Below are 19,339 nucleotides of genomic sequence, written 5' to 3' on the forward strand. Positions count from 1 at the left end.
GGGAGAAAAGGCTAGGGATGAGCAGAGGGTGCTAAAACCCTCCCACAGCTCCTTTTTTTAGCCTAGAGGTTAGTTTGCCAACACATTTAAAAGGGAAAAAAAAAAAAAACTGTCTAGACAAGGGAGGAAGAGTGCCAACCCAACACATTTTTTTCAAACCAGTTTCCCTTGGTGTCCATAGCGTTCAATCACGTGATGAGAGTACAGAACAGCCAGGAAAACCTGGGAAGAGAAACAGATAATGGGAGGTCATCCCTAGATGATGATGCCACACATCAGCCCTTTCTCATGTGGCCTCCGGGGCTGTAAGGACTGCAGGTTACAGTGTCCCTCCTTTCAGATGCCTTAGAGCCTCAGGCAGGCATCCGACACTGGCCGGAAATCAGGCGGCAGATCAGGAGAGACTTGCTCACCTGCGCTGACCATCTTCTCAATGACCACAGGCTGGGCTCCGCCGCGAGGGGCGTGTTGTCTGTCGCAGAGACCACTGGGAGTTGTAGTCTGCAGCGCCCGGAGTTTTGACACTGGCGGCTGGCGAAGCGCTCTCAGAACTCCATTCCCCGCCGGCCACCGCGGCCTAGACTGTTGCCTCTTCCTGATCAGGGGACAAGAAGCCCGGCTGCGGTAAGTTAAGAGGACATGGAAAGGATTTTCCACATTCTTGCCGACTTCTCGGAAACTGAGGGCTTGGTCTGCTTAGGTAGAACACGTTCCCTGGTCTTGCAAGTCGCCTCTCGGGAGGGAGCTGAGAGAACAGAGGGGAAGCCGAGGAAGAGCTGAGCTTGCAGCGGAAGAGCTCAGCTTGAAGCCAGCCGGCTGTCACTCGGGAAGTTCTTTTGTGAAACGCATGGAGTAGTCGAAATTACTCCTTGATCATGGGCTGCAGAATGGCTATTGTGTTAGCAGGCATGAAAACAACATTAATCTTATACATCGCCATCAGATCTCTTGGTTACCAGGTGCTGTATCAATGAGCAGTAATATTTTGAAAAGGATCATATTTTTCTGAGTGGTGGATCTCAACAGTAGGCTCAAAATATTTGGTAAACCTTGTTGTAAACAGATGTGCTGTTATCCAGTCTTTGTTCTCTTTATAGAGCACAGACAGAGTAGATTTGGCATAATTCTTAAGGATCCTTGGATTTTTAGAATGGTAAATGAGCACTGATTTCAACTTAAAGTCACCACCAGTTACATTAGCCCCTCGCACGAGAGTCAGCCTGTCCTTTGAAGCTTTGAAGACAGGTATTGCTTTCTCCTCTCTAGCTATGAAAGTCCTAGGTGGCATCTTCTTCCACTATAAGGCTGTTTCATCTACATTGAAAAATCTGTTGTTTAGTGTAGCCACCTTCATCGCTTGTCTTAGTTAGATCTTCTGGATCCCTTGCTATGTCAGCACTTGCTTCACCTTGCACTTTTATGTTATGGAGACGGCTTCTTAAACCTCATGAATCAACCTCTGCTAACTTCAGACTTTTGTTCTGCAGTTTTCTTACCTCTCTCTGCCTTCATAGAATTGAAGAGAATTAGGGCCTTGCTCTGGTTTAGGCTTTGGTTTACGGGAATGTTGTGACTGGTTTGATCTATCTAAACCACTTAAACTTTCTCCATTCTAATAAATATGGTAAATAGAGAAGAGGACCAACACTGAACTTTGGGACTCTGCAATTTTAAGAAGTCTGGGAGACAAGGACCAAACAGTGAAGGAAACAGAGGAGGAAGAGGAGGGACCAGAGTATGTAAAGAAAACTCAGAGCCCTAGTGAATTTAGTTTACTAGCGAGTGATCCCTTGTGGCAAATATTTCTGATAGGGAGAGTAAGTTAAAACTTGAGAAATGACCCTTGGGTTTACCCATCTGGAGGTCATTGGTGACCTAAACAAGAGCAGTTTTTGTGTAGGGATGAGGAAGATATCCTGATTAGCATGGTCTTTAAGAAAGAGTGGGAGAATCTTCTCTATTTTATGCTTCCTCTTTTGTTTTCTTTTTCTCCTTTCTTGCCTGTTTTTAGGTCAATTTTTAGCATTCTCTTTTCCCCCCTACTAGATTTTAATGATACACTGTTTTCTATAGGTTAGTAGTTACCTTTAAAATTACAACATGCATCACATCAAAGTGTAATGTTGACCTGGACAATACAAGGGCCCTCGAACACGTTAATTCCAAGAATTTCCTATGACTTTTTTTCTTTTTGGTCTGGAATTTTAACTTTTTTTCTAGTCTTACAACATTTAGTCATTCTGCTTGGATTCAGTAAATTTCTTGAATCTGCAGATTGTTATCTTTTATGAATTCTAGAAATTTGTCAGCCATTATCTCTTCAACTATCACCTTTGCCACTTCTCTCTTTCTGGTTCTCCAGTTACATACATGTTAGACCTCATTCTATCTCCCCTGTTTCTTACCTCTCTTCCACAGTTTCAGCCTTTCTTTTTTTTCCTCTCTCTGCCACATTCTGGATAATTTCTTCTGATTTAATCTTCTAGTTCATTAATTTTCAACTTTTAAACCCATTCATTGAGTTTCAAATATTAGCTATTGTATTTTATTATTTTTAAAAATTTTGACCTAAAAATTCACTTTGGTCATTTTCAAACATCCTCAGTTACTTTTTTTGAAAATGTCCCCTTTTTTCTTTATTTATTTAAACATAAGAAGCATAATTGTTTTATAATTTTATTCTGATAATTCCTATAGTTAAAGTCCTTGTGGATCATTCTGCAGTTGTTTCTTCTGGTTCTCACTAACAGTATTTTATTTCTTTACATGCTAGGTGACTTTGGACTGTGTACTGTGTATTGTCCTTAAAAGATGTGCAGCAAGTCTTCTTTGAGGACTAGGATGAAGATGTGTCCTTACAGAAAAGATTTACATTTGCTTCTGCCAGTTACCTAAAATCTCTACCAAGCAAATGAGCCTTAAATTATATTCACAGATTTAAGTGTTCTTTTAACTGCCTTGCAAATCCAGATGAGGTGCAGTTTGTGGTGTATACCATTTCCCCCACCAGACGTACACACAGGCATACACTCACGTGCACACACACACATGCATGGACATGCTATGGTCAGTGTCAAGAAAACTTGTTTGTAGTTCCCTTGTGAGGTAGTGAGGTACTTTTACTTGTTAACCCCTAAGCTAAGGTAAAGCTCTATGTAGTCCCAGCCAAATTATGGGAAGTAGGGGTGATTTCTTATAATCATTCCTTACTTTGAGTGAATCCCAGGTTTTGTCTTCTATTTCCCTAATACTTCACAAGGCCTTGAAAACTTCAGCCCAATTTCTCTTGGTACAGAAAATACCTTCAGAGCAGAAGCAACTTCCTTGAGCTATTTACCTCTCTAGGTTCCTTGACTTTACCTGCAAATGGCCTGATTTTTCTCACTATTTTTGAAGCTTTTCAAAAGATTTTAAAAAATATTTTATCCAGTATTTTTTGTTTTATGCAGAAAAATGGGTCCAAATAGCCTAATCTGTTTTATTACTACTGGATTATTACTGGATTACCCACTTATTTTTTATTAAGCTGAAAAATAAGCAGTAACTTCATTTTAACTTAGCAAGTTTCTAATAAAATAAATGTTTTAGACATTTGCCACATTAAGATATATTCCGGTATTTTTCCAATTCCTTATGCATAAAAATGTGTTATTTAATAATAGTAAAATAATTGTTTAATTAAACTTTAAATTATTTATCTTTTTTGATGTATATAGGACTGACTTCTCCAGTGGTTAGAGTCTGAGAAAAATGGCAAATATGGATAGTGATTCTAGGCATCTTCTCATCCCTGAGGTAGATCATGAAATAAATCCTGGACCTATGAATATCCAGTTTGATTCATCAGATCTGAGATCCAAAAGGTAAATGTTTAAAATAAAACATTTGTTTCATAATTAAGGTTTTTAATTATTAAAATAGAACTATTTATAACCACGCATAAATAGCTTTGATTATAAAAAAATCCAGTTTCTTACAGGATCTGTATGTTTGTAGTTGGAGGGAATAAATGTAAATTCTATTTCCTCATTTATATTTGACTTTTACAACTAAACTCATCTCTGGGCGGGGTAAGTTTTATGAAGTAAGATGCATTCATATAATTCATGTATATTGATTACCTGCTTTGTGCAAGGTTGTAAGCTAGGTGCTGGGGATAGAACAATGAACGTAGCCCACAGTCCTTACCTTCATTGACTTTAAATTTAAATTCTATAGCAGATAGTTTAAGGTTTGAGTTTAAAAGTTATTTCATTGCACCCCTAGAAAACTCAACAGAATCCACTGAAAAATTGTTATAAATGGTAAGAGAATTCAGTAAGACAGCTATTTACAAAATAGGGAAAAATAAATAGCATTCTGATGAAAAAATGTAAAAAAAAGATAAAATACATAGCTTTAAAAACGTGCAAACTCTATGTGAGAGAAACTTTGAAATACCACTGAGGGACCTAAAATAAGATTTAGAATATTTCTTCAGATCTGAGATACTGATTTTAAGTTGTACTGTTTGTTTGTTTTTAATATAACACTAAGATAAACTGCTACCAATACCTCTTATGCAATATTCTCTGAGAACTTAGTTTCGCTGTTGTTGTTGGTTTTTTATTTACTGAAAGAACTCTTGGACTTTTTGGTATTTTATCATGTATCATATATCTCTTGTGCAACTGTAAAAACAAAGTATATCAGTTAAGATTTTACTAATCTGATTCTTCACATTTGGAATCTGATTCTTCTAAATCACTTTTTGACTTGGAGTCATCAAAATCAGTGTTTTCCCCCCATACAAAATTGTCCTTTGTACCATTAAGAGCATTAATAATGTAACATTTCTTGAAAGAGTTTTCTTCCAAATCATTTAATTTTGATGCTTGCACTTTGGTGATCTTACCAGAAGGTGTCAGCAAAGTTTTTCTAACAGCACAGTGGCTCATATTTCTTCTTCAAATGTCCTTAAATATTTTGATGACTGAAATGACGAGGGATGACAGTTATCTGTCATGACACCAGGAATAATTACTGGCTGACAGTGATTAAAATATGTCCTGGATTCTGTGATGCATCCATATTTTAGAAATGTTTGAACGTGTATACTAGAATTAGTAAAATACGACATTTAACAAAAAGGTATATTCTCCTCTCAGTGGTTGGATTCTAAAATAAAATGTCCTGATCTTTAAATTGTAATCCATAAATTTAATGTGATTTCCCCCCCCCAAAAAAAATGCAAGCAGCCAATTCCAAATCTTACATGGTCCAGCAATTTCACATCTAAGCATTAATTGGCAATGTCAAATAATATATGTACAAGGTTGTTTAATGCAGCACTTTTTTTATAATAGTGAAATATCTTTTCTTACTGGATAAATTATGGCATATTGATACAAAGGAATATTTTTCACCCATTAAAAAGAAGGAAGTGGCTTTATTACACATCAAAATGCAAAAGTCTTCAACTTATTTTGTTAAAATGAAAAAAGTGAAGTGCAGAGCAGTGTGTATGGTACACCACCATTTGGATAAATATAAATCAATAAATTATGTATAATACAATATGTATAAATGACTCTGGGGGAATTAATAGGAAACTGTAAGAGTAGTTAGGTGTCCCCTTATAGAGAAACTGAATGCTTGAGGTAGGAGGTGTGGCAGATACTGTTAGATAAATATTCAATAACCCCACCTATTCCTTGCCAACAGAATCCTAATTTTGTTCCTAATTTTGCTGAGGGTCGCAGTAGGTTCCAATCCAGTAGATGAAAGAGGATTGGTTTAAGCTTGTCTCAATAACCCTGTTTTCATTTTCCAGATACAGTCATGTGTCTCTCTTAATGAGAGGGATGCCATCTGAGAAATGTGTTGTTAGGTGATTTTGTTGTGCGAACATCACAGTGCACTTACACGATCCTAAATGGTATAGCCTACTACACACCTAGGCTGTATGGTATAGCCTGTTGCTCTTTGGACAAACCTATACAGCATGTTACTGTGCTAATACTTTAGGCAATTGTAATGCATTTCATTATAATGTCACTGGGTGATAGGAATTTTTCAGCTTCATTATAATCTTTTGGGACCATCATCGTATCTGCAGTCCATCATTGACCAAAACATCGTTATGTGGCACCTGACTGTACTTAACTTTTTAGTCTTTCTTGCACTGAGAGGTAGCAATGTGAGATGTATCACAAATTTAACATCGTCATTTATAGTGTCATCAGAGAAAATAATGAAATGAATCTTATCATTTTTACTTGTTCCAACATCAGTGAATACAAGAATTAATGAATGCTAATTGAATCTCAGGATTTTTTGAAACCTCTAAATTCTATGATAAGTAATTGACCATTGTGACAATAGAACATAGGTCATTACAGTATATTCCATTGCAATAAGTTGACAGGAGTTTAAACAGTTGTCTGAGGATTTGTTAACTGTGTAGATTAAATGGAAATATATTTTCTATAATGAAACTTGTCAAAATGAAAGGGAATCTACTATTTACATTTATGGGATAACTACTTAGGTAAGCACATTTTGGAAGGCAAATGCTGATACAGACTTAGCAGTATTGAATGTTAATTTGCCTGTGAAATAATTTATGTTGAAAACAGAACTTATTTGATGGGAAAAAAAGTAGGAGTACCTTAAAACATTGTTATTTCTATTAAACTATGAGTTACTTCATTTTATATATGTAAATAAAAGTCAGACACACTGACGGGAATTTATCTTCCATTGGAAGAATCAGCTTAGACAACTATTTGCAAAATTTCAGTCATTTTAGAGTCACCATGTGATTTTAGTGATATTACCATCTGTATATTATGATCTAATGTATGTTTTTAATTTAATTTTTAAAAATTCGGGGTAATTTAGCCTCATCTTCACATAATTGGTAAATGATGGATTTGAAGTATCGTTTATACTTTTTTCTTATATGCATTGCAATAAATACCAGGTAGCTAAAATAGCATTCATCCTCATGCTGTTTAAAAACATCTTACATATAACCACACTTTGGGAAACTGTCTCCAGCTGTCGGAGTTGTTAAAAAACAAAATACAACTGAGTAAATTTGAAGATCTAATTGGCTTTATCCAACAATTCATTAATCTGGCAGTATCTCATTTAGCATATAGAAAGGAGCTCTGAGGAGCTTTGTGAAATGGAAGGCTTTTAAAGACAGAAAAGAGGCAAAATGAGAAAGTTATTATCAAATTGTGAATTAGTTCAGGCAAGCAAGGTCCTCTTCATTTAGGGGAAAGCAGAGATCAGGCAGATTACCTCATTAGTGTTGACCAGATAATTCCAGATTGACTGGTTGAAGGTTACTTTTCTGCGAGAAACTGAAACTGCAAATTCAGTATTAAGTTTGTTGCTGAGTGGGACTTAGCAGAAGTGACCTTATTTGGGCCCGTTCGTTGTTTGTTTTTTAACAGAGTATAGAAAACAACATTTGATACTTTTAGGATCTTACCTTTAGTTTGGCTTGTGGTTAATTCTATCTCTTCCACTAGGTGGCAATCAAAACTATATATCAGTTCAAACTGTAAGAATTTTAACAACTCCTTTGCACTGAAAGAATGTGCTGGATCTGCTTATCATTTTGGTGGAAATGGGTACTAATTAGACTTATGTGGATGAGGGAGCTTGTCACCATAGAGGAAAGGTATGTGACATAATCATTTGGATCATTTAGGGAACTTTTGCAAACTACGCAAGTCCACTTTCCCCTCTGCATGCTTTTTCTCTCCTCCCCCATCAGTTTTTCACCTGGTAAAGTGAGAAATGTGGGTGAAGGGACAGAAATGTTTGGAAATCTCCTATGCTGTATTTGCTATATTCCCATGGTAATCACAGAGATTGTTTTCCTGCCTTTTTCAGACTTTCTGGTAATCAAAGATAGAGCTGGTATTCAGGATTGCTTCATAACTCTGCTGCTGCTTTGGGATTATTCCCTTTGGGAAATGATCATTCCAGCCAGCCTGAAACCAAATTGTGAAATGGTTTATTAGTTTTTCAGTTTCCCTTTGTCAGTTGTCTCTAATTGTTTTTCCAATTTTCCCGGAGCCTAGGGCTTTCAAGCTCTTCTCTGTATGTCCAGTTTTCCCCAGGGCAAGAATTCAATCAAGAATTCCCTCTGCAATGCTTTGTAAACCATACTTTTCTTCTGCCCCTTATTCACCAGTATTTATCTGTCCTATTCTTGCAGGGCTTTGTTGTCTCTTTAGTGTTAGAATGGCAAATAATCTGATGTGTCAAAGACGTAGTCTATTACTTTTCCATGGCTATTTGCATTTTAATGTGGAGAATCCTAGATATAAAAAACTCTTACCTAAAAGTTAGGTTTTTCTAGTTGATAACATTTTAAGTTCTCTGATAAGCCAGTGGTATTCCTGGTGCCCTTCAAACACACTGCATATGCTGTAACACCTGGTTTTTTAGAATGGCTACTAATTGGTGCATCTGTAAAATGGCCTCTCTCACTTTCATTTGTCATTAATACTATCACTGAATAGCAGCTTGAATTGACTCTTTTTGGTACTTGTAGTGCTCGGAGAGAAAGGGAATAACAAAGCAAAGGGAGGAGTTTATCCATTAATATGTAAAGGTAGATTCTGGCCCAAAAACAGTGATTGGAAGTGATTACTGAGGCTTTGTAGTTTCATAATTGGGGATTATACAGATCTACAAGAAAAGATAGAAAAGTAGTTTTTCCAGGAGGGTTGGTTTCCAGAGCTGCATGAATTGCATTTTGAGGAACTTTCCATCCAGGTGAAGTAGATGGAATGAGGGCCTGACCATTTATCAGTGCTATGGAGCTGATAGCCAACTTAACTGATTGCATTACTACTTCTGTACCAGTCCCGCTCCTTCCTTTTCTTCCTACTCTCTTACTGCTCCTCCTCTTTTATTTCCCTCTTCAGTCCACTTTTCTCACCTCTTTTCTCTCCACTTTCCACCGTTATTCTTTCCCAGTGTTACTCTTTTTGTTAAATGCTTAATAAGGACAATCCTAGCCATGGAGTTAGAGATGTTTTAAATATAAATATAAATAAAGTTAGAGGCTTTATTAGAGTAGGATCTTATTTCTAGTCCCATCAGAATCCTTTTATTCGCTCTAACTCATTGGTTCTTTTTTTTTTTCTGCATTGTATTTTTTTTATTAGTTTCAGGTGCACAAGACAAAGTAATACTTAGACGTTTATCATTTATATCCCTCACACTGTGTGAACCCCCTTCCCCCCATCCACTATCCCTCTGACATCATACAGAGCCATTACATGTCCACTGTCTCTATTCCTAATGCTGTACTCCGTTTCTTGTAAGTATATACATATATATATACACATGTATAAAATTATAGTTGGCATTCATTGTTGTTCAGTTTCAGGTGTACAGTGCAGTGATCAGGCATCTACATCATCCCTGAGGTGGTCTCCCAAATGGGACAAGTGTCCATCGGATACCCTACAAAATCTTTACAACATTATTGATTACGTTCCCCAAATTAATTTTCAAAACCCTGTGGCCATCTTGTGGTTACAGACTGTTTTCTAATCCCCTCACCTTCCCCCGTTTCCCCACCCCCCTCCCATCTAGCAACCCTCAGTTTTTCCACTGTTTCCAAAACTGTTTCTGATTAGTTCATTCACTTATTCTTTTCTTTAGATTCCGCATATAAGTGAGATCATATGGTATTTGTCTTTCTCTGTCTGACTTATTTCACTTAGCATAATGTTCTCTAGGTTCATCCATGTTGTTGCAAATGGTAAGATTTCTTTCTTCTTTATGGCTGCGTAATACTCCATTGTATAAATGTACCACCGTTTCTTAATCCAGTCATCTACCTATGGGCATTTCGGTTGTTTCCATGTCTTGGCTATTGTGTATAGTGCTGCAATAAACATAGGAGTGCATAAAGATTTTTGAATTAGAGTTTTGGATTTCTCCGGATAGATACCTAGGAGTAGAATTACTGGATCGTAAGGTAGTTCCATTTTCAGATTTTTGAGATACCTCCATACTGTTTTTCATAGTGGCTGCACCAATCTGCAATCCCACCAACAGTGCACAAGCGTTCCCTTTTCTCCACATCCGCGCGAGCTCTTGTTGTTTGTTGATTTATTGATGATAGCCATTTTGACTGGGGTGAGGTGGTATTTCATTGTGGTTTTTATTTGCATTTCTCTGATGGTTAGTGAGGTTGAGCATTTCTTCATATGTGTGTTTGCCATCTGTATGTCCTTTTTAGAAAAATGTCTCTTCATGTCCTCTGCCCGGTTCTTATATTTTTTACTTCTTCCTCTCCTTCCAGTCCTCTTTGCTTAACTGCTCTCCTGTACCCAAATCTGCTTGCCTGAGTTGCTTCCATTTCCATCTCTAGATCCATGTGTTCTATCTGATTTTGCTATTTTTTTTCTATTTTGCATATAAACTAGGTGTGCTGTATTTTCTTCCCTTCCTTCCTCCCTTCTGGCTGGTCTAGTTATTAAATCTACGTGAGACAGATTAACAAGTGAAAAGAGGCAAATTTAATTACCTACATATATATGGGAACCTCACATACTTGAGAGTCAGAGAGCCCACAAATATGAGGGGTTCAGAGGCAGAAAGATAAAATGAGGTATATACAGTATTCTGAACTAAGGATGAGTTAACAGCCTTCAGGCCTCAGGGGATGATAAGAAAAGCAGATGACCAGTAATTAGATGTTTGCTCTGCCATAAAAACTTATCTTTGGTTTTAACTATTATGGGCAAGGCCCCTAATTTAAATTCTTCTAGGTAGTTAAGGAGGATGGGGGGCAGATGTTCATCTTGAGCCCACAGGGTTTCTATTGCCTTTAGATCAAAATAAACAACATGCCAAAGTAGCACATCTTGGGGAGATCTGTCCTGAATCCTTTCAAAGATAACGGAGAACTATTAAGACAATGAAGAATGAGCTCTAGATCAAAAGGAAGAAGGAAACCCAGAAAAGAGAGTCTAACATTTCCTTAAGGGTATCTGTCACTTCCAGTTCATTAGCTGAGAGGCTGATAAATTGAGCAGAGCTTTGACAGTTTTACAAGGCTAGAGGGAGAAAACTTGGAATCCAGGGCTCACTAAGAGATTTCATACAAACTTTGGATTGGAAGCCCTAAGCTCTATAAGCCTAGAAATATGAGTGAACTTGAAATAGAATGACCTTCTTGCAGGGACTGCAATTCAACTTGAACTCATCTCAGTCCCCAAAACTGGATGACAGTAATCTAGGATTGCTGCGTCTCAAATTGGCTCCCAAAAGCAAATGTAAGTCCTTTCTAATGAAAATAATATTATCCTAGGCTTCAATTTATTTACACAGTTTCCACATACTGGAATTCCATAAGTACACTGTCAGGTATTTGATTTAAAATAGGAAGGCATAACAGGAGGCAAGACATGATTAGAAATAAAGAGACTCTATATAAAATAAGGACTGACAGGTGAGCCAGATAATGCAGTTATCAGAAATAGACATTTAACGCACTATGTTCAATATGTTTAGGAAATTGAAATAAGGTTGAGAATTTGGGCACTGGCTAGAAATATAACAAAGAACCAAATTCACAGAAAATATTTGTTGAATTAAAAAAGAACTGAAATTCTGGAACTAAAAATCACGATAACTGACAGTAAGAAATCTCAATGACAATAACAAATGTTACTAGTTAGTATTAGTTGATAGGACCCAGTTGGCAGGACAAGTTTCCTGTTGGACTCTTAGCTTTATCAGTCTATTATTATTCTGTGATTGGTCTGCTTAGTAACATGCCATACAACCAACCATGGATTCTGGTCAGTCTATTACAGTATTTGCCATCTGGGTTGAAAATATGGCCTTTGTCACCTGAAAGACCACTTAGTGTGGACTGCTTTTTGCTTCTGTCTTTCCAGTGGCAAAGCAGAAGCACTCCTAGTTCATTTACCTTTCTTGAGAGCCATGATGAAGATTTCTAAGGCTTGATGTATATTATCCCATTCTTAAGTTATGGGAGAGGAATAAGAAAGAGGCTCTTGTTCTTTGGTGATCTGTTTAAAGAGTAGATGAGTTTTGTTTTTTGTGTTTTCAGTTTCTAGGTAACTGAATTAAGATGAAGAAAGCAATTTTAGTACTCATTTGAAGAATCACGTGTATATATTAAAAATAAGATTTATCTTAACATATATAAATATATATACACACATGCTGAATTCTTTATCTTTTTCATTACCTTTCCAGTTTTTAAGGAAAGCAAATTTTAGTTAAAATGCTGGCCTGGAGTTTTTCTTCTTTCCTGCTATTTTTTTTTTTTTAATGGAGAATAGTTAGGTTATGAAACTGGAAAGTATTTTTCCCCAGAAATTCTTTTGATAGATTTGTTTAAGAAGTAGAGTAATAATCGGCATGACATTGCAGGCTGAAGCCTACCCTTTATTTATAATTAAGACAAGCTGTTTATTTCAAAGTATTAAGTTAATAATACTCTTAATTTATTGCATTTAAGTTAATTGAGACAATTTGTGATTTATTTTGGCATTCTCATAAAGTGGATAGAAGGAGGAGATGCTTGGAGAGCTGTGCTCTCTTGGGAATTTTCCCACATTCCTAATCTTTCTTTGTTGACTGTCTGTCACTCACCATGTCCCATTTGGGACTGCTTTTTCTGGATAGAAGATAGTCGTCCAGTGGTGGTGGTGGTACTGTTTTATATCTATCTAGAGAAAAACTGAAGAACTATGATGTTGGTATGTACTTATAGGTGGTCCTAGTATCTTAACTTGATTGAAATGCTCCTGGTATTTATATAATGTTTTTAGTCTCATTCTAGTGCTGATAGTAAGAACAAAACAAAAACCCTTGCAGTTCTGTTACTGGTCATAAAATAAGAGATTATTTGTTTTCACGACAGTAGAATTAAAATAATTTATAGAGTTTTCTAAAACCAAAATTTGAAAGCATGAATTGCATTAAAAGAATTTGAAATTCATTCTTAGTAAAGATGTGTATTTAATCAAGATATATGGGCCTGAGAATTAATATTCAGGTCAAGTTCTTTGTCCATATATTGTTGATGAAGATGTTTACTTGCAAGTAAGTACCAGCATTCTAAAATAAGGAATCCATAAACCAGATGTGTAACATTTGCTGTTTTCAGCATACCTCACTCATCTGTTAAAAAATAATAATAGCAACCTAAAAAGTTTTCATGGGACTGCATATAGGTGTGTGTGCGCATGTATGCATTTGCAAATTATGTACTTCTATACTTAACATTATGTATATTATGAAACATGAAAATGGAAGTTTTAAAATTATAAGGTATAATAACCAATCTTGATAAAGTTAACTTTAAATTTTATTTGTTAACAGTACATTAAAACTTTTGCTTTTGCTATATTATATTCTCAATAGCAATTGAATATGCTTTATTTTTTTATTTATTTTAGATTCACAATATTTTTTTAATAATTGTTTTATTTTTCAATTGCAGTAGACATTCAATATTATTTTATATTAGTTTCCGGTGTACATCATAGTGGTTAGACATTTATATAATTTACGAAGTGATTCCCCCCATTAGTCTAGTACACACCTGAAACTAGTTATTACAATATTATTGAGTATATTCCCTATACTGTACTTTCCATCCCCATGACTCTTTTGTAACTACCAATTTGTACTTCTTAATCCATTCACCTTTTTCATCCCACCCTCCTACCTTCCTCCCATCAGTTTGTTCTCTGTATCTATGAGTCTATTTCTGTTTTGTTGGTTTATTTTGTTCTTTAGATTCCACATATAGGTGAGCTCATATGACATTTGTCTTTCTCTGTTAGACTTATTTCAATTAGTGTAATACCTTCCAGGTTCATCCATGTTGTCACAAACAGTAAGAGTTCATTCTTTTTAGTGCCCAAGTAACATTCCATTGTATATATGTACTAGTTTTTCTTTATCCAGTCTTCTATAGATAGGCACTTAGGTTGCTTCCATATCTTGGTTATGTAAATAATGCTGCAGTGAACATAGGGGTGCATATATCTTCTTAAATTAGTGTTTTGGATTTCTTTGGATAAATACCCAAAAGTGGAATTGCTGGGTTCTGAGGTAGTTCTACTTTTAATTTTTTGAGGAACCTCCATGCTGTTTTCCATAGTGGCTGCACCAATTTGCAATCCTACCAACAGTGCACAAGGATTCCCTTTTCTCCACATCCTTGCCAACATTTGTTTTGCTTTATTGATTTTTGAAAATCATATAACACTTTGCCACACAATAATTCAAACTGATTTGAAGTTTATTTCAGTCTTATTCAACAATTATGTCTTAAGTTTTTGTTGAAATTTGCCTGGTAAGTTTTCATGCTCCCTGATATTGCTCAATTCTTACATTTAGTGATTGCAGTGGTGGTTTGTATATTCTAGTATCCTATGCTATTTTGAAAGTCCAAAATACAAATGTTTTTGTTGGTTTAATACTGTTAATTTGGAAAGAACCAGTAACTTTGTTCCCCTTCCTTAGTTCTTTCCAATTTATTCCCAAATCTCTCCTCTCCTTCCTTCCTGACATCCTCCTACATCTATTTTACCACTCAGTGCCTCCAATTACTCCCTAACATACACACACACACACACACACCCCAGAAGTAGGAGGGGGAAAGCACTGATTTATAGAGCGCCTTCAGAAGATGGTTGTTCTCTCTGCTGGGGGAAGGGAGGAGTTAATAGACAGAACCATCCTGGGAGAGAAATCAAAACTGCTATAATGATGTAGATTGGGGAAGGGAGGTTATCACTTTGTGAGGGGTGAAATGTCTAACTATAGCATTGTTTTGTATGCTGAAACTAATAAAAAAAATAAAATTTAATTTAAAAAAGAACTGTTATAACCCAGTAGCATCTAGACAGAGAGGAAGAGCTGCCTAGCTGGTCTGAAAACTCCACTGGAGGAGCACTAAATACTTTAGGAAGGTCCTGAATTCTTTGTGGACTGATTATTTCAGAGGTGTTAGTTTGGAAGGTACCCTGGGCAGATAAAATAAGGGGATAAAAGCATTAGCTACAGTCATATTTAACAGTTTACATTAGAACTATAACTTTTTAATATTTATGTTTTTATAAAATAATCTTTTATTTGATGCTTGTAATGTTTGCAAATTTCCATATTTGGAATGTTGAATGTTTAATTTCACTAATTTTTAAACATTTTATACTATAAACATTTTTGTAGTGAATATACTGGTATTAGTCCTTGTATTGCATGGAATAAATACCAAGATACTAATGTTGTCATTTGCTTCATTATTACAATTATTACCTTGATTTTTTTTATGTTTAATAACTGTTTCAAAGACCATTGTCTACATTCATTGTTAGGCAGTCTTTAAATGTTAGAAAAAAATTAATCTATGTATATAAGATTACAAATAATTTTTAATAGTGATAGTTTCAGCAATAAAATCATGTAACGGTGGAAACATTTCTAAACATCAGTTATCAGAATATTCTCTCTATAATGTAAGTATTTTTAAAACAGCAATTACTTTCTCAGTCATTGTTAAAATATTATCTTTCTCTTGAAGAGAGATAGATTAAGAATGTAGGGGATTTTTAATACCTACTGTGTACCCATGTAGCATACTGTTGACAGCCACATGTCATCAGAAAAGAGGTCAACCAATTTCAAACAGTGGTCTTTCTATACAAGAAAAGGAGGTAACTTGTATTTAAGTTTGACAAATCCTTACAGTATTTTGCCACAAGACAACGAGCAAGTTTTTGTATGGTACAACAGGTTTTTTTGGTCCCTCTTGATCTCATTACTAAATTTTGAAAGAATATGTTAATTTAAATTATGTTTTGTAAAGTTTATCACATGATGCATCATGTGTACAGAACAGTGCATAATACATATGTACAACTTTTAAATAATTATAAAGCCAAAAGCCATCCAACCAATACCTAGGTCTAGAAATAGCAACACCCCAGAAATTACCCCATATGTACTTCACCACAGCATCCCTCTTCCTTCCTACAGTAACCACACTGTGTCAGTAACCACGCTCCTGACGTTTGTGTGATCATTTCCGTACTTTTAAAATAATTTATGATCTGTGTATCCCTAAATACTGAATTCAGTTTTACCTGTTTGTGTACTTTATGTAAATGGGGTCATACTGTATGTATGATTTTGTGATTTTCATCCAGCATGGTAACTTTCATCCAAGTTGTGTGTAACTATAGTTCTTGCAGTTCCAGCGGTTTCTAGTATTTTATTCCTTTAGCTTCTACGTGTATTTTCCACAGGGGTTATTCCAACTTACATTCTCACTATAATGTATAAGAGTTTCCGTTTGCTGTACTTCCTACTAGTTATTTTTTGCAAGAGAATGAGGTTGGCAAAATGTTATTAATGATTCTAGTTGTGAGATATAGGTTACTTTTATATTTTTAATGCTTTTTTAATACTTTCTAGAGTCTTTACACTTACCCCTTTAGCTACCACTTCATTTCACTTACACATTTTTGCAGAAAACTCCTTGCATTTTTTATACTCACCACATCCAGTTTTTTTCTCTGTCTAAATTGAATTTAGACAGGCTTTTGCCCTTACCACTCCACTAAAACTGCTCAAATCCAGGTCACCTTTCATTGGTCAGTCCTCATCTCATTTTACTTAGCAGTAGCTCTTGACACAATCATTCTCTGCTCCTGAAAACAATCCTTAATTGGCTTGCGGATACCACACTAAATTGATTTTCTTATAGGTTGCTTCTTCTCATTTGGATACTTTGATTGTTTCCTCCATCGTTTCTCCCCCAAGTATTTACTTTAAACTTTGTAAACCTACCGAAAAGTTGAAAGCATTCTCCCCATAATTTTTCATTAACTTTTTTTCTGACTATAAAAGTAAGACAAGTTTGATCATAACTGTGGTTATATAAGATGTCATCATTAGGGAGCCTGAGTGAAGTATATAGTGGAAGTCTCTGTATTATTTTACAACTTCTATGTGATTCTAAAATTATTTCAAAATAAACTTTTTATTTGAGTAATACACCATATTATTCAGCATATTTTATTTACTCAGCATATTTTATTGAGTTCCTACAATATGCCAGGTGCTATTCTAGGCCCTGGGAATGTAGTAGTGACCAAATTGACAAAAACCCCTTTCCCTCATGGAGCTTTTATCTACTGGAGGTGATCAATAATAAGTAAATAAGAAGCATATATTATGTTAGATAATATAAATGCCAGGGAGAAAATGTGAAGCAGAAAAGCAGAGGTGTATAGGAAATGAGAGTGGTGGAGAAGAGGGGTTGAAGTTTAAATACGGTGGCAAGGATAGCCAAATGCCCCATTGAGAAAGGAGCAATTGAGGAAAGACTTGAAAGAAGTAAAGAAGCAAGCTATACAAATATTTAGGGGTAAGGTCTTCAGGGCATTTGTTTTTTTACCGGAAATGAATAAAAAAAGGTCCTGAAGTAGGTGCCTGCCTGTAATGTTTCAGGAATGGCGAAGAGGCTAGTGTGGGCAATGAAGGGCAAGAGATGGGTTAGGAAGGGAGCAGTTTGATACATGAATCAGGAGTTCGGGCTGGAGATAATAGTTTGAGTGCCATCAGCATATATAGTACATTATATTTAAAGTTATGTGACTAGATGAATCCACCAAGAGATTGGGTATAGATAAGGAAGAGAAAGTGTCCATGGGTTAAACGCTAGTTTACTCTGACCTTCAGGTTTGGGGGCTTGGAAAAGAATCAGCAAAGGAGACTGAGACTGAGGGTTCTTCCCTTTCGGATTATATCCTTTGTTGGCATTTGAAATCTTCCATGTACTAGCCCAGTATTGCCTCGTCTCTAACCAATCTCTTCTTACAGTTTTAAAAAATATATCATGCTCTCTTTCTCCTGGTTTGTTCTACACGCTTTTCTATTTTTTTGAAACACTCTTTTTCCTCCTTTTTGCCCCAACCCTGACTAGCTTTTTATATCTTTTAGGATTCACCTCAACTATACCTTCCTAAGTGGCCTGCAGAGTGGTTTAGCTTCCCCTTTTGTATACTGTACACATACCGAGCCTCACACAACCCTCTCCTCTTTTTTCTTCCATTGCTGCTCATGAGCACTATCTCTTTCTATTTTTTTCTCTCTGGATTAGAATTGCTAACTTACCTTTTTCCTCCAGGAGATTATGATACTTGAGGTTCCACATCCCATCCCTCATTTAATGTTTAGTACAATGCTTTATATTTGGTTGGCACTTGAGTAATACTTAATAAATTTGAAAGCCAAGATAAATTAATTAACCATAATAGAAAGAGAAGAGCCTTTGGAGACAGATGGTAAAGTTGGAGTGTGGAGCAGGGCTTTTGTGAAAGAGGATGGTGTATCCGTGTCAGAGACGATGAGAAACATGCCAGCCAGCCAGAGGTTACCAATCATTTTTTTTGTAGCAGCAAGGAATTTCCTGGTACAATGGCTGATTAACTTCTTTTCTGTTGTTTGTACTTAAAAGCTCCCTGACAGACAAACAATGTTTTATCAAGGAGATAGAAAAATGTATAGTAGGTTCATTATTTTGAATATTTGCATGATATTTTTTGAATACTTGATTCTCTTTTCATTTTTTAACAAACTACCCCAAGCTGGCAGGTGTTTGGGTGCTTCAGCTTTCAGGTATGTGAATAAAGGAACAGTTTTAAGTCAAGGATCTTCACATTGAGTATGAACCTTCTTAAGAGTCATGGAATTGTTATTAAGCTCCAGAGAAGCATAACTGGTCAGTAGAAGGGTGGAGACAGATTTAAAAGCCAAAAATTTTAAGGAATTTTAGTGCAACCTAAAAAAGACATTAGGTAGAAATAAGCTTTCTTTGTTTCTGAGTATATTAACAAAATATGGGGGTTTGAGTCACATTTTTAAATATTTTTTAAATTTTGCTAAATTTTTTTGTATTTTTTCTGTAGCATGACTATAAATATTTATAACGTGAGACAAATATAACTTCTACATGAAATATCATAATTTAAGGTGTGGAACAGTTGAGCTGCATTTCAAATGGGAAGTACCATTGGTAGGGAGCAGTCATGTGAAACTGTTCAAAAGAAAAAGCCCACGTTTCAAAAGTCTTTAATTCTGAATATTATTCTCTGTATAGTAGTATTAATTTTAAAAGTGTTTAGATCCAACTAAAGTCAATTCAGAGGTGTAATTTATATATTTGCTCTCTCAGATGAAGCTTTAGGCATATGTTTCTAATAACTCAGTTAAAATATGCTGAGTTGTATATTTTTAAAGAGAATCTGTTTTGAAGATTCCA

General features: G+C 35.6%; 1 protein-coding gene across 2 annotated transcripts in view; it reads left to right on the plus strand.

Moving 5' to 3' along the window:
* Window positions 1-523: 523 nt before the first annotated feature.
* SLC38A9 (solute carrier family 38 member 9) overlaps window positions 524-19,339 on the plus strand; it is a 65,523-nt gene continuing 46,707 nt past the window's right edge. Inside the window, exons 1-2 of one of the 2 annotated variants that reach the window (XM_081054012.1) lie at window positions 524-624; window positions 3,717-3,863. In XM_081054012.1, the coding sequence (XP_080910138.1) occupies window positions 3,751-3,863 (113 nt within the window). In that variant the 5' untranslated portion in view covers window positions 524-624; window positions 3,717-3,750. Of the gene's footprint in view, window positions 960-3,716; window positions 3,864-19,339 lie in introns of both variants that reach the window. The other variant, XM_081054011.1, reaches the window with a different exon arrangement.

Source organism: Rhinolophus hipposideros, assembly GCF_964194185.1.
Source record: "Rhinolophus hipposideros genome assembly, chromosome: 7".
NCBI lineage: Eukaryota > Metazoa > Chordata > Mammalia > Chiroptera > Rhinolophidae > Rhinolophus > Rhinolophus hipposideros.